The sequence below is a fragment of the Labeo rohita genome, unplaced genomic scaffold (genome assembly GCF_022985175.1).
Source record: "Labeo rohita strain BAU-BD-2019 unplaced genomic scaffold, IGBB_LRoh.1.0 scaffold_710, whole genome shotgun sequence".
Taxonomy (NCBI): Eukaryota; Metazoa; Chordata; class Actinopteri; order Cypriniformes; family Cyprinidae; genus Labeo; species Labeo rohita.
In genome coordinates, this window is record NW_026129646.1 from 2,840 (window position 1) to 16,513 (window position 13,674).

At 35.6% G+C, this 13,674-nt stretch overlaps 1 protein-coding gene across 1 annotated transcript; it reads left to right on the plus strand.

Annotated features, from left to right (window-relative positions):
* Positions 1-4,807: 4,807 nt before the first annotated feature.
* LOC127161682 (uncharacterized) lies at positions 4,808-11,527 on the plus strand. The gene is made up of 5 exons (XM_051104395.1): positions 4,808-4,899; positions 6,795-7,082; positions 7,770-7,951; positions 10,672-10,827; positions 11,498-11,527. Exons 1-5 carry the CDS (start codon positions 4,863-4,865, stop codon positions 11,525-11,527), a joined length of 693 nt encoding a protein of 230 aa, XP_050960352.1. The 5' UTR covers positions 4,808-4,862.
* The last annotated feature ends 2,147 nt before the right edge of the window (positions 11,528-13,674 follow it).

Consider the following 13,674-nt stretch of genomic DNA (forward strand, 5'->3'; position numbering starts at 1 on the left):
ACATATCACTGAAATAACATATGGGACCGTCCTCAATATTTTACTCAAATGCACAGTATCTTTAAAAAAAAAAAAAAAACAAGAATAATATACTGCCTTTCTTAAGAGTGCTAGACTGTACTATTTAGGCGGTGGTAATGCACAATGAAATATTTATGTATGTATGTTTATTTATATCTAGAGCTACATTGTATTTTGCTACATTGTAATTTGTATTATTCCATACTCATATGATAATTGATGTATTATATATCAATAAAATAATATACTATATATGGATATGTGTTATTAAAGAAACAAAACAGACCCTTTAAAAATGTGCTTGATTTTTTTAAAATGATTTTTCTAATTGATGTATTGAATTGGAAATTCATTTTCAGTTGCATGTGTTCTCTTATAATTCTGTGACTGAAACCAACATTAAAATATTCTTCTAGAAACCAGTCACAAGACACAGCTTTTGAAGTTGTGATGGAAAACTGCATGCAATTAAATTAATTTATTGACAGATTTAAATTTTAATTCAATAGCATGTGTCCTGAATGACATATGAAAGTAAAACCTGAATTGAAATGTTCATTTGAGAATCAGAAACAAGACACACCTTTTGAAGTTGAAACAGAAGACTGTATTGATTTTAAATGAATGTATAAGTTTGAATGTCAAACTCAAAAGTCAAAACAACAGTATCTTTCTCTAGGGGGCAGTAATACAGGACACTCTTTGGAAGGTTTTGCAAGCTAATTTTAAATGTCAATAGTGTGACTTCTGCATCATTTTTGACAATGAAAACTACTGCAAAATGTTTGTTTTTAAATCTGAAACAAGACACAGCCTTTGAAGCTGAGATAGAAGATTGTATTTATTTCAAACTAAACTATGCATTGCTTTCATTTTCAAAAGTATGTGTTCTATTATAGTCATATGGCTAAAACCACCACCAAAATGTTCTTCTAGGAATCTGTGATAAGACACATTCTTTAGATTTGAGAAAGAAAACTGCAAGCATTTTAAATGAATTTATTAACAAATTTGAATTTAATTCAATAGTATGTATCCTGATTTACATATGACAGTAGAACTTGCATGGAAATGCTCTTTTAGGCCCAAGGAACAAGACACACCTTTTGTGTGTTTGAGATGGAAAACTGTATGCATTTTAAATGATTTTTTAAAATAGTTTGAATGTCAAACTCAGCCAAAACAACAGTATGTTCCTCTAGGGCAGGGGTGCTCAACCCTGGTCCTGGAGATCGACTTTCCTGCAGAGTTCAGCTCTAACCCTGACCAAACACACCTGAACCAGCTAATTAGGATCTCAAGGAGCACTTGATAATTACAGACAGGTGTGTTTGATTAGGGTTGGAACTAAACTCTGCAGGAAAGTCGATCTCCAGGATCAGGGTTGGGCACCCCTGCTCTAGGGGGCAGTGATACAGAACACTCTTTGGAAGGTTTCACAAGCGATTTTTTAATGTCAATATTGTGACTTCTGCATCACTTTTGACAATGAAAACTACTGCAAAATGTTCTTTATGAAATCTGTAACAAGACAGTCTTTGAAGCTAAGATAGAAGATTGCATTTATTTTAAACTACTTCATGCATTGGTTTCATTTTCAATAGTATGTGTTCTACTGTAGTTATGTGACTAAAACCACCACCAAAATGTTCTTTTAGAAACCAGTAACAAAACACACACTTTGAAGTTAGAAGTTATTGATTTTAAATGAATTTATAAGTTTAAATGTCAAATTCAGTCAAAACGACAGTATGTTTCTCTAGGGGGCAGTGATACAGGACACTCTTTGTAAGGTTTCACAAGTTATTTTTAAATGTCAATAGTGTGACTTCTGCATCACTTTTGACGATGAAACTACTGCAAAATGTTCTTTATTAAATCTGTAACAAGACACAGCCTTTAAACCTGAGATAGAAGATTGTATTTATTTTTAACTAAATTATGTATTGCTTTTATTTTTAATAGTATGTCCCAGCTGGAAATATTTCATATTCTGGCAATGTTTTCAGCGGCAAGTTTTATTTTATTTCCTATAACATTCTCCTAAAAGGTAGGACAACATTCTCTAAAAACATTCCACAAATGTTTATTGATAACATTGTAAGAACATTATCCTCTAACATTCTAATAAAGATTTCCATCACACTAGATGTGGACTTACATTGCTCAGATGTCACATTTTGGTTGAAAGTGAAAACCCAACCTTTGTTTGAAGTCAAGCTCCAGTGTCTTTAAATAACTCCAAAAACAGCATTACCAGCTTCACTTATTATAAACCAGATTGGCTTTATTGCTGTCATACATTTAGACAAGTTCCCCACCTGTAAGTCGCTTTTAGCGTCTGCTAAATAAATAAATATAAATGTAAGTTTTTATTGAAATTAACAGAGGTTTGGATGTTGATTGAAAGTTAACAGTTTGGTTTGATGTCACCATTATGGTGAGAAGCGTTTGCTTTAGTTGGACAATTTGACTTATTTCAACCTTTTTTGTTAGCAGTTGTAACTGTATTTGTTATGGCAAAAACTGCGGTCAGGTGATGTTGATTACTTACTGATGTTAATGATATCATCACGTAGTGATCTGATCACATCTAGAGTCTAATCTATGTTATTAAATTCATATTAGTGACTGTATTAATTTGCTTCAACAGTGTAAAATCCAGCAATGTTCTGATCAAGTGATCTGTATTTCTACCTGTTTTTTTTTTGTAAACACACTGTTCAAGAAGCATTTTAAACTACTGAGTGCTTCGACAGACACAAACATCAAGAATCTGTGTATGAATCTCAACAATGGTGACATGCTTCATGCCATGCAGCAAGTCACCATTGTTGAGATTCATACACTGATACTTGAAATCTGATCACTATGTCACTATTATCATAGATGACCATCAGCTAATGACATTTTCTCGTGCTGCTTTTGCCATAACAAACACAACTACAGCAGTTAGAGAAAAACATTGAAAAGTCAGGAGTCAATTTGCCCAACTAAAGCAAACTCTTAATGGTAACATCAAACCATTACTTTCAAATGGACATTGACATTTAAACCTCTGTTAAACTCAATAAGACCTTGTGTAAATAAAAGTTGGGTTTTTACTTTCAGCCTAAATTTGACTTCTGAGCATCATTTGAGTCCACATCCGATATCCTGTGTAAAGCTTCCCACTTAAATTTATTAAAATGTTAGAGGATAATGTTGTTATTAATAAACATTTGTAGAATGCTTTTAGAGAATGTTATTCTACCTTTTAAAAGAATATTCTGGAAACTAAAATAAAACTTGCCACTGAAAACATTATCAGATCACAGCATAATGTTCTCTGAGCATTATTACAACAATAACATTCCTAGCTGGGGTGTTCTATCATAGTTCTGTGGCTAAAACCACCACAAAAATGTTTGTAAATCTGTACCAAGACACACCCTTTAATGTTGTGATATAAACTGTGTCATAAATATAATTTTTTAATTTTTTAGATTGATTTTCAAATTCAAGTGAATACAACACTTTTGCCAGCTTTGACTGAATTGTTGAATTTCTATGGCATGTGTTCTGTTATAGTTCTGTGACTAAAACAAATATAAAAATGTTCTTATAAAAAACAGAAACAAGACACACACCATAAAGGTCATACAGAAGTGTATTTATTTTAAATGAATTTATTTATTGGTTTATTTCAATAGCAACTTTTAGGTGTCATAGTTCTGTGAATACAATGAACATTAAAATGTTCTCACAAGCCTACTGCATAAACACTGGATTATGAAATGATAATGATATTTAATATTGTTTTGCTTTTAATTATTTTATTTATTTAATAATATATAACTGCAATCACATATCTTGTTTACAGTATTTCTTACTAAAATGCAAGTGAGCCTTATAAGTGTTTGTCTTTATATCTTTATCACATTGGTGCAAAAAAAAAAAAAAAAAAAAAAAAAACATTCAGAAGGGAAACCATTAATAGTTTTATCCTTTCACATGTACTTTGTGGATGGTACCTTCTAATACTTTTCAGTTAAGCCATTTTGTACAGAACTGTACTCATTCACTAAGAATGTATTGACGTTTTTCGGGGTCGAATATCTGTCTAACATCCAACGTCAAACGTCGAACCAACTTTATATCGGTATTCAGGGATGGTGATACACGGTCTGCCCATAGAAAATTAATTATTATTCATTTACTGCTTCAAATGTTCAAAAATTATAAGTCATCTTAAGCTCTGTGCCCATTTTGTACGTTATTGCCCACTGTCTAAACCAACCTCTCTAGATGTCCTGCTGTTTACTTCATTGTTTAATCTCAGATGTGTTTCGGGGTTGTTTTTGTAACTTAGGCCGCAGTGAGCTGTTTATCACAACACTGATCGATTAATCTTTTGCAGCATAAAGAATAAACTTATTCGCTTGGTAATATTTTGTTTGTAAAATCTTTATTGAATGTAATATACAGTAAACGGTTCGGAAAATCACAATTATAGCCTAATTTGGCTTAATCTACTGTGCTCTTGTGTACTAGCACTATGCTAGTGTATATAAGAATAATATAGTATAAGAACGAATAGTTACCGTGAAAGAAAACACTCGCTGAAAACCGAACAAAAACTGGAAAAGACCGGGACAAACCGGTTGATCCCTACTTGAACCGTTCACGAAATAAGTTAGAGTCCGCAGAGTTTTCTGTGTGTTGAACACAACACAGGTAGACCGTGGCCTTCAGCCAATCAGAACAAAAACTGATGTTTGTTAGACCAATCAGGTGAGTCTTGCGAATCAGATAAGAGCCGGTGTCCCGCTAAATCCAAATCATTTCATTGCCGCCACAGAATGATGTACCACTTAGCCATCGTTCTCCTAATCTCAGGTAAGTGTTATAATATTTGACATGTGATGTTTGTTTTTTTTTTTAAACGTAGCGTGGCTTAAGCACCTTTGTCTGTCGCCTCAGCACACTTTAAACTATAATAAGCTATCTGAACGATTGGGTCAGTGCTGCTTCCTCGAAATGTTTCTCAATTTCATGTGTTTTAAGTCTTGTCAGTTTAAACGTTCCGTTGATTTTAAGCCATTCAAATGTCAGAAAAATTAAATGCAATAATAGGATGTCTTTGTCATCGCCGGGGAACATGCGCGAGCTTTTAATACTGCTCCGAAGAAGTTCATGGCAATGACGGAATTGTGTCGCTGGCTTTAAACATTTCGCGCGGTAGTGCCGTTATGTATGCCGTTTTATTTTGTAACTTGAGTGAACGCTTTTTGTTTATGAACTATGAACGACTTTGGGGAAACACTTATTTGAAAGATGTGGAAATAACGTATAAGATTATATGCAAATATTATATTTATACACTTTAAAAAGAGTAATAAGTAATTTTATGAGGAAACAGTAGGCTCGTTTGAGATGAACACATTCTGTGCAGAATGGATCACCGGTGATCATCATAGTTATTTTCATATACAAACAACAGAGCTGAAATTATATCATGTTTATCAGCAACACCGCACGTGAGTGTGATAAGGCGATATCCGCCTTTGATCTCGTAGGTATCTGTTCTATTTCGAGAGGTCAGAACTGTCCGTCTTGACTGCACTTATTTCACTCCTCCCCTCACTGCAGCCGCCTACTCTCACCTACATTTCAGGCGAGGCGCATCTCAAACGAGCCTAATTTTTAGACTTAAAGACCAATTTGGAGTAGACGTCACAGTTACATCACAGCTGCGCGTGCATTGTGGTGGCAGAAAAAAACACTGTTACAAGTGGAGGTAAATGGGTAAAATCCATGGAATAAGAAAAAAACATTTTTTTGTGCCTTTAGATGTCAGAATCAGAATGCAAATCTTTTATTATAGAATACTGTCGTCAAAGACGCCATTTGAAGCTAAATGCTGACGTTTAAACAGACAGACTATGGATGAAAACTGCTACGATTACTTTTAAAGTATACATTTAAATTAAACCATTTGAGTACATAATGTTCAGATATGCAGTTTATAGAGCACACATTGTATTTCAGTTACAACATTAAATATTATTTAATCCTATACCATTTTAAATATTTTACTTATTTTATCTCACATTTCTGACTTTTTTCCCTCGCAAATCCAAGTTTATATCTCCTAGTTCGGACTTTATAATTCGATTTTACTGAACAATAGCACGTTTGTCAGTTCTGAGTGTGGATATAAACTCAAGATTCTGAGCCGAAAGGAAATGACAAGTTGATTATTCTTGTCAGAATATAAGCTCATATTGACCTTTTTTTTTTTTTCATTTATTCCATGGCTTGCATAGACTGCTACTTGAAAACTCTGATTTTTCTGCCACTAAATAAGCTCCACAAAAAATGTCATCACTGTTTGCAAACACCTATTGGTCCATTTTGCTGAGGCCCCCTTGTGGTCAACGACCCTCTGCTTAATTAAACTAAATAAAACTGACTAAATAAAGTGTATTAATATTATAACTATTATTTTTTTTATAGTTATATTTAATGAGTCGTACTAAGTGCTGTATGAGGACCAAACCAAATCTCCAGGTGCTCTTATGAGAACCAGAATGAAAAACTTATGTGCACCACTGTATAACAATACTATAGTAATCCCGTGTTCCAGACCAGGTCAGAAATTAAATGTCCGAGTTGAAATGTCTACTGGTTATTTTTGCTCTCATCAGCACCAGAAAGTGTTTTATTAGTTGATACAGTTCTGGATTGTTATTATCTAAGTGTCAGTCTATTCCTTGATTATATATTTGCAGCTGTGACATCACAGGCAACCACAGGAGGGTTTCGTAAGTGCTTTCCCCAAGATTGGGTGAATGCAGACCAAGTTCGAGTCAGCTGTAACAACACCCAGATTGCACAGCACTGCAGTCCTGATCATCAGAGCTGTCGAAACATGAGCAGGCCCGGAGTCTTTCTAGAGAAGGACGAGCATGGAGTATGCCTAACCATCACCAACTGTTCCTATGACTCGTGGTCCTGCCAAGCCATGAGTTACACTAATGGCAATGAAGATAAGCAGAATTTTACCGCGACATGCAACTGTAAGTAATTTATTTTATCATTCATCCATTTGTTTCTTTAGTCCATTTCAAATAATGGCATTTTACTTGGCATTTCATTTCACCAATGGTAACTTTTTGTTAAGAACTTTTGTCACTAACCAAATAAAGCACCAAGCGGTAAATAAATCAAGCAACAAAACATTAAACAAACAAAAAACATTGTGTTTCATAAATTCTCTAGAATTTCCACTGGGAAATAAATAAATAAATAAATTTAACACAATTAACACCTCCGCCTCACATATGTCATCTTACATTTCATAAAGCCTTCTACAGACTGTGTGATTTCACCAATCTTATAACATCATTACAATTCACACTGTGTGACATGGATCTAATAAACTTGGGTGGGTACAACATGTATGCAGACTGTACGATGATGACACCTAATGACTCGTAGGCTATGACGCAAGTTACTATTAAAGAATAAAACATCATCAGCATGTGCTAGTGGTAAACCAAAAAAGCATGATGAATCACAGTTCGGCAGTTCGGCAGTTTTTCTTTTTTTTTTTTTTTTTTTTTTAACTTTTTATTTGTGCTGAAAAAGTTATTTTCATGCATTCATTTTGAGCACTGTTTTGTTCCTGTTGTTTTTTTTTGAAGAAACTACCAGCACTTTGTCCAGTCCAGGCAATAATGAGTCACATTCATTGTTTTTTGCAGATGATTGTGGTCTGTTGCAGTTCATTAGGCTGGTCATCTGTGAGCTGATCATCTGTGGGCCAAACATCTGTAGGCTGATCGTCTTTGGGCTGATCGTCTTTGGGCCGATCGTGTTTTGGCCGATCGTCTTTTGGCCGATCATCTTTGGCCCAATCATTGGGCTTTACTTCCTTTGCACTAAGGCAAGTATTTTCAGCGGCAATTAAAATCTTTGTTGGTGAAGAGCTTTATTAAAGGAGTAGTTCACTCAGAAATGAAAATGATCATCTTTTACTTACCCTCATGTTGTTCCAAACCTGTATGACTTGATGATGGATTTTTTAAGTTGTTGTTCCATGGAAAATTTCCCGATTGCTATAGCTCCTAAATTTCATTCATATGTAGGCCCATTTGAGCATGGTGATTGGTCATTTCAAAATTTCAAATTTATTTGTATAGCGCTTTTCACGATACATATCGTTGCAAAGCAACTTTACACCAAATTAACGTTTTTACAATATATGTAGTAATAGCTTGATGTACATGTGGCAGAGATGTGTGGTAAAGATCAATTAATGACATAATCAAACAGACAAAGAACACTATATATTAGTAGCAGAATTCGGTAGTGCTGTATGTTTTCAGGGTTGGTATGATCTGAAGTCCTCTGAGGGGTTGGCATCATCTCTTCTTAAGTGTTCTGGATCCAGACTGAAGCTTGTGAATTCCTAGTTACCACGGGATGTCAATCCCATGGCAAAAACAGAGAACAAACAGGAACATAATTAGCGTAGCTGCTGTTCAAACTAAGAAAAGAAAGATTTGTTCAACCAGGGCTAAAAGATTAATAATGAACATCTGATCAGATGTAACTGCAGGAGAAGTTTATGAGATGCATTATTTGAATGCTTGGCTGAAAAGATGTGTCTTTAATCTAGTTTTAAAAGAGAGAGTGTGTCTGAACCCTGAACGTTATCTGGAAGGCTGTTCCAGAGTTTGGGAGCCAAAAGTGAAAAAGCTCTACCTCCTTTAGTGGACTTTGCTATCCTAGGTACTACCAACAGTCCAGAGGTTTGCGACCTTAGGGAGCGTGATGGATTGTAGCGTGGTAGAAGACTAGTTAGGTACGCAGGAGCTAAACCGTTAAGTGCCTTATAGGTAAGAAGTACTATTTTATAGCTGATGCGGAACCTAATAGGTAGCCAGTGCAGAAACTTTAAAATTGGGGTAATATGATCATATTTTCTTGACCTGGTAAGGACTCTAGCAGCTGCATTTTGGACTATCTGTAGCTTGTTTATTGAAGATGCAGGACAACCACGTAGTAGTGCATTACAATAGTCCAGTCTAGAGGTCATGAATGCGTGAACTAGCTTTTCTGCGTCAGAAACAGGTCACATGTTTCGCAGCTTGGCAGTGTTTCTAAGATGGAAGAATGCTGTTTTTGTAACATGAGAAATATGATTTTCAAAGACAAGTTGCTGTCTAATATAACACCCAGGCTTTTGACTGTAGTGGAAGTAACAGTGCAGACAGTAATCATGAAGGATAAGCTATTCTGAATAAGGTTTGTCCACCACCCACTGGCCCAAATGTGGAGTCCAGTTGTCTGGTTGAAGGTTTAATGCATGTTTGGTCTTTTCACAGTGCTTCTGCAAAATTCACTTAATTTATCAGGACTTAGTTTCAGTTTTAATCTAGCTTCATGATTAATCTGACTCCAATTTTATGTGATCGCTGAATTTAGGCAGTTTCTCTAATTTACGCTGATCACAAATATCGATCATGTATTAATTTAGATATTTGATTATTCAGGAAATCCCACTGAGTCTGGCATGGCCAGAGCCAATCTCACGATCACAAAATCTCCAGTCTAATGTTAGTCAGAGGTATATAGGTGACTAATACCTTTTTGACAGCCGCCAACTGCTTGCCTTCACAAAACGTGTAGTTTGCTTTAGTCTTCTCCTTGCTAACATCAGTGATAGACAGAAATCAGGAGGTCTCAGATGACGTGCCTACTGCTCCATTCAGTCCTGTGCCTGCAGTTTGCTCTATCCTGGCCATAATTTGCAGTAACAAAAGCATCCTCACAATTTACTAGTAATAATGATTTCAGAAGAGATCAGAATAAATCAAATATAATGTTTTATTTGTCAGGTAAAAATATATCATGCCAATTACATAATTAAACAATGCGAATCCATTTCAGAATTAAATTCAATTCCAATTCAAATAAATACATAACATCAATTACTCAAAGATAAATCGAAGAATGGGAGATGCATACCTGACTGCAGAGAGATACACAGCAGCATGTGAGAGATTTGAAAGCAAAGCTCCAGATACTCTCACACACAGTGTGGGGATTCCTCTGAATACAGAATCCCAAAGTAGTGTTTTGTCATTTTGCTTATATACCCAGACCAAAACAAACAAATCTTCCAATCAGTTGTAAAAACATAAAGACCTTTTGGTTTGGCATTTTATAATTCATGCAGGTGAACTGCTTCAGGGAAGCCATTCATGACTTCTGGAGTCGTCTAAAACACATGAATCTAAGTATTATCATATGCAAATGAAATCTGTATTTTGGCACATATCAGAGCACTGCCCACTAGCCAGATGTCTTTCCAGAGGGCCGTTAGCAACGGCCACTTCCAGAAAAAAGCATCCTCCGTGCTCACTTTCTGTGTTCTGCCCTTTAAAGGGAGTTGGAAAGTGTGATGCTCAGTTTTAAATGGAATTCAGCAATGATCAACACCTCCATCGACCAATCAAATTGTATTTTAGCATTCAACAGTTCTTTTATATCTATTAAACACACAGTAGATGTATAGAAACATACAAAGTGCTTACCAGTTTTAAAGGAAAGCAGTTAGATAGCTACTGAGTTTTTAATGGGAAATGTTCTTTCTTTTAGTGTTTCAACAAGAACCAGGACATGGCAGGGATGATGGAGTTGGAAGAGGTGAGAGTGAATGGAGCAACAGGAGAGACTGGAGAGATGGAAGAGATGACAGCAAATGGAGCAACAGGAGTGATAAGAGAGAGGGAAGAGATGGCCGAGACTGGAGAGGTGGGAGATATTAGAGCGAGGGAAGAGACTGAAAAGTTGCTACCACATAAGCAAAATAACACTTAAGTGTATCAGACCAAACATATTTTCCTGTTCTAAAAACACAAAGCCCAGATGGATAGGTCAAGAGAATGTGCAATGGTTAAGTTAAAACAATAATATCTAGGGCTGTCAAGTGATTCAATTTTTTAATCTAATTACATGATGTCCCAATTAATTAATCAAATGCTCATGTGATATTGCTAAACTTTATCATATGATATAATATAAGGCAAAAACCCATACAGGGGCATTTTGCAGTTGCATGCAATGTAAGATGACGCACAGACGTGGGCGCAGCAGGGTGCGTTATACTTTAATAAACTGCCCTAAATTAACAGATTAAATCGACAGCCCTAGTATTAACCCTTATTCTAGGCATACAATCGGTGGTAAAACACATCACCTGCATTCAGTCCAGGCTGACACCCAGGACCACAAATCCATTTCGACCACAATGGTGTGTCTAGTAACATGCAGTCATGTTAAGATGAAGTGTATTTTACTCTGTGTAAGAGTGCCTTATAAATGCAAATACCTCAATATATACTGTATATTGTCACAGTGTTTGAATGTTACATGGCTGGTTTTGTAATCACCTTAAGCACACAGTATTGTAATCTTGTGCCAGAAAAAGGAGGACGATGGCTTCCGCAGCTGAGCCTTGGCTTTTCCCAAGGATTCCTATATGTTTAACTAAATATCTTTGGGAGCTATTTCTTGAGAGACATTCACCTTTGACTTGCTAAGACAACAGTATATATTCTGTGCTGCCTAAACAAAATGTCTTATTTATTTCAGATTTTGTAATGTACCAAATAATTTTATATTAACTTAACACTTGCACCTTTTTTATTTATTTTCAAATGAAATATATGTAATAATAAATGATTATTTAAAATATATTGTTTTCTTGTGGGCTTTATTTAGCTGATATTCCATTTTATGTTTTATTTGATTGTGGTATAGCTGAAAATCTCAACAACAAAAAAATGCAATTGTTAGATTCTCCAAAAATCTCAAAAAAAAAACAAAAAAAAAAAAAACGCCTGTATCGCTGTTTTACCTTTTTTGTTAAGGGTGTTTGATCTTCTTTGCATGTTCACTTTGTAAAGACTGGGTCGGTACTTCTGTAGCAATGTAGTAGGATTTTGAAATGATTTTTGAAGTTGAGGGAGAAAATACAATTGGAGTTTTTCGACATACCCTAACTGTCTTGAGCCAGAATACACAGAGTTCATGGAGAGAAAGGCAAGACAAGCGTTTGAGATTTAAAAAGTATTTAAATTATATATTTTTTAAATGAAAATAACCAATCGTTTCGCTAGATAAGACCCTTCTTCCTTGGCTGGGATCGTTTACAACCGCATTTGGGATCATTTGAAGGCGCATTTAAACTGCATTTCGGAAGTTCAAACTCGGGGCACCATATCAGTCCATTATATGGAGAAAAATGCTGACATGTTTTCCTCAAAAAACATAATTTCTTTACGACTGAAGAAAGAAAGACATGAACATCTTGGATGACAAGGGGGTGAGTACATTATCTGTGAGTCTTTGTTTTGGAGATGGACTTCTCCTTTAACATTTCTGAGAGTTCAGTTGGTCAATTGTGTTAGCCATGTGTGAGATTTAGTGGGCCTCCCTTCGGGGGAGTTGGAGTTGTTTTATCAATCCATCAAAATAGAACCAAAGAACAAGGAGTTGTTGTTTAAGGACATATACTTCCTTTTTATTGTGTAATGTTTTTATGGGGTCTAGAAGAGCTCTTCTGTTCAGCTTAAAGGAGTCATCTGATGTCCATTTTCCACAAGTTGATATAATTCTTTAGGGTCTTAATGAAAAGTCTATAACATGCTTTGGTTAAAATGTCTTAAATGGTAGTGTAAAACAACACCTTTTTTTACCTTGCCAAAATCAGCTCTGCAAAAATCATCCTGTTCTGGTCGAGGTTGCTTTAAATGCAAATGAGCTCTGCTCGCCCCGCCCCCTCTCTTCTCTCTATGGTGTGACGAGCCTGTTTACTTTAGCCGTGTTTAGCCGCTAAACTTGCTAACTAGCACGTTATTAGGAAAGGCGATCGCAAAGATTCATTAAAAAAAAAAAAAAATAACTAACCTTATACTCACTTCTGCTGTAAGTGAAGCTGGATCACGAATGATTTGCACGAACATAGACGGATATGTGTAGATCGGGAGCCGCATTCCCTTCACAAACAAATGTAATCTACTGCATCTTCAGTGGCTCAGATGTCGGGATTAAATGACAACCACTATGTTCATTATTACATTCAGCAACACAACACCTCAATCGCTTAGGAGCCATTCTTGTCTACTTCCCTGTTCTGGCATAGAAAGAATGGTGATTGGACTGTTACTGCTCATTCAAGGTGGGTCTAAGGTAAGATGACTGTATCAATCAACTATAGTGGGAGCGGCCGGTGTCGTTGTGTCGTGGTTAAGGATAGAAGGAATAGAGCTCTAGCTACTGGGCATGCGCACATCAATTTAATGTTATTTTTGTCACACTGTATAAATAAAACTGTTTTTGTATTATAGTAAGGGCTAAGTTTAGAGTTGGGTAGGTGTAGACGTTAAAAAGACACAATCCAATAGGTAGAACAATTCATTTCATTGTTGAGAATGGCTTGATTTGAAAAAGGGGAAATTATTTTTACAGGTTAAATATAAGCCACTGGGTGGATTTTTGTCATTATAGGGTGGTTGTGTACACACAATGCCAACACACATTTATGTTCAAACAACATGTAAAAGTGAACTTTGCATCCGATGACCCCTTTAATGTTTA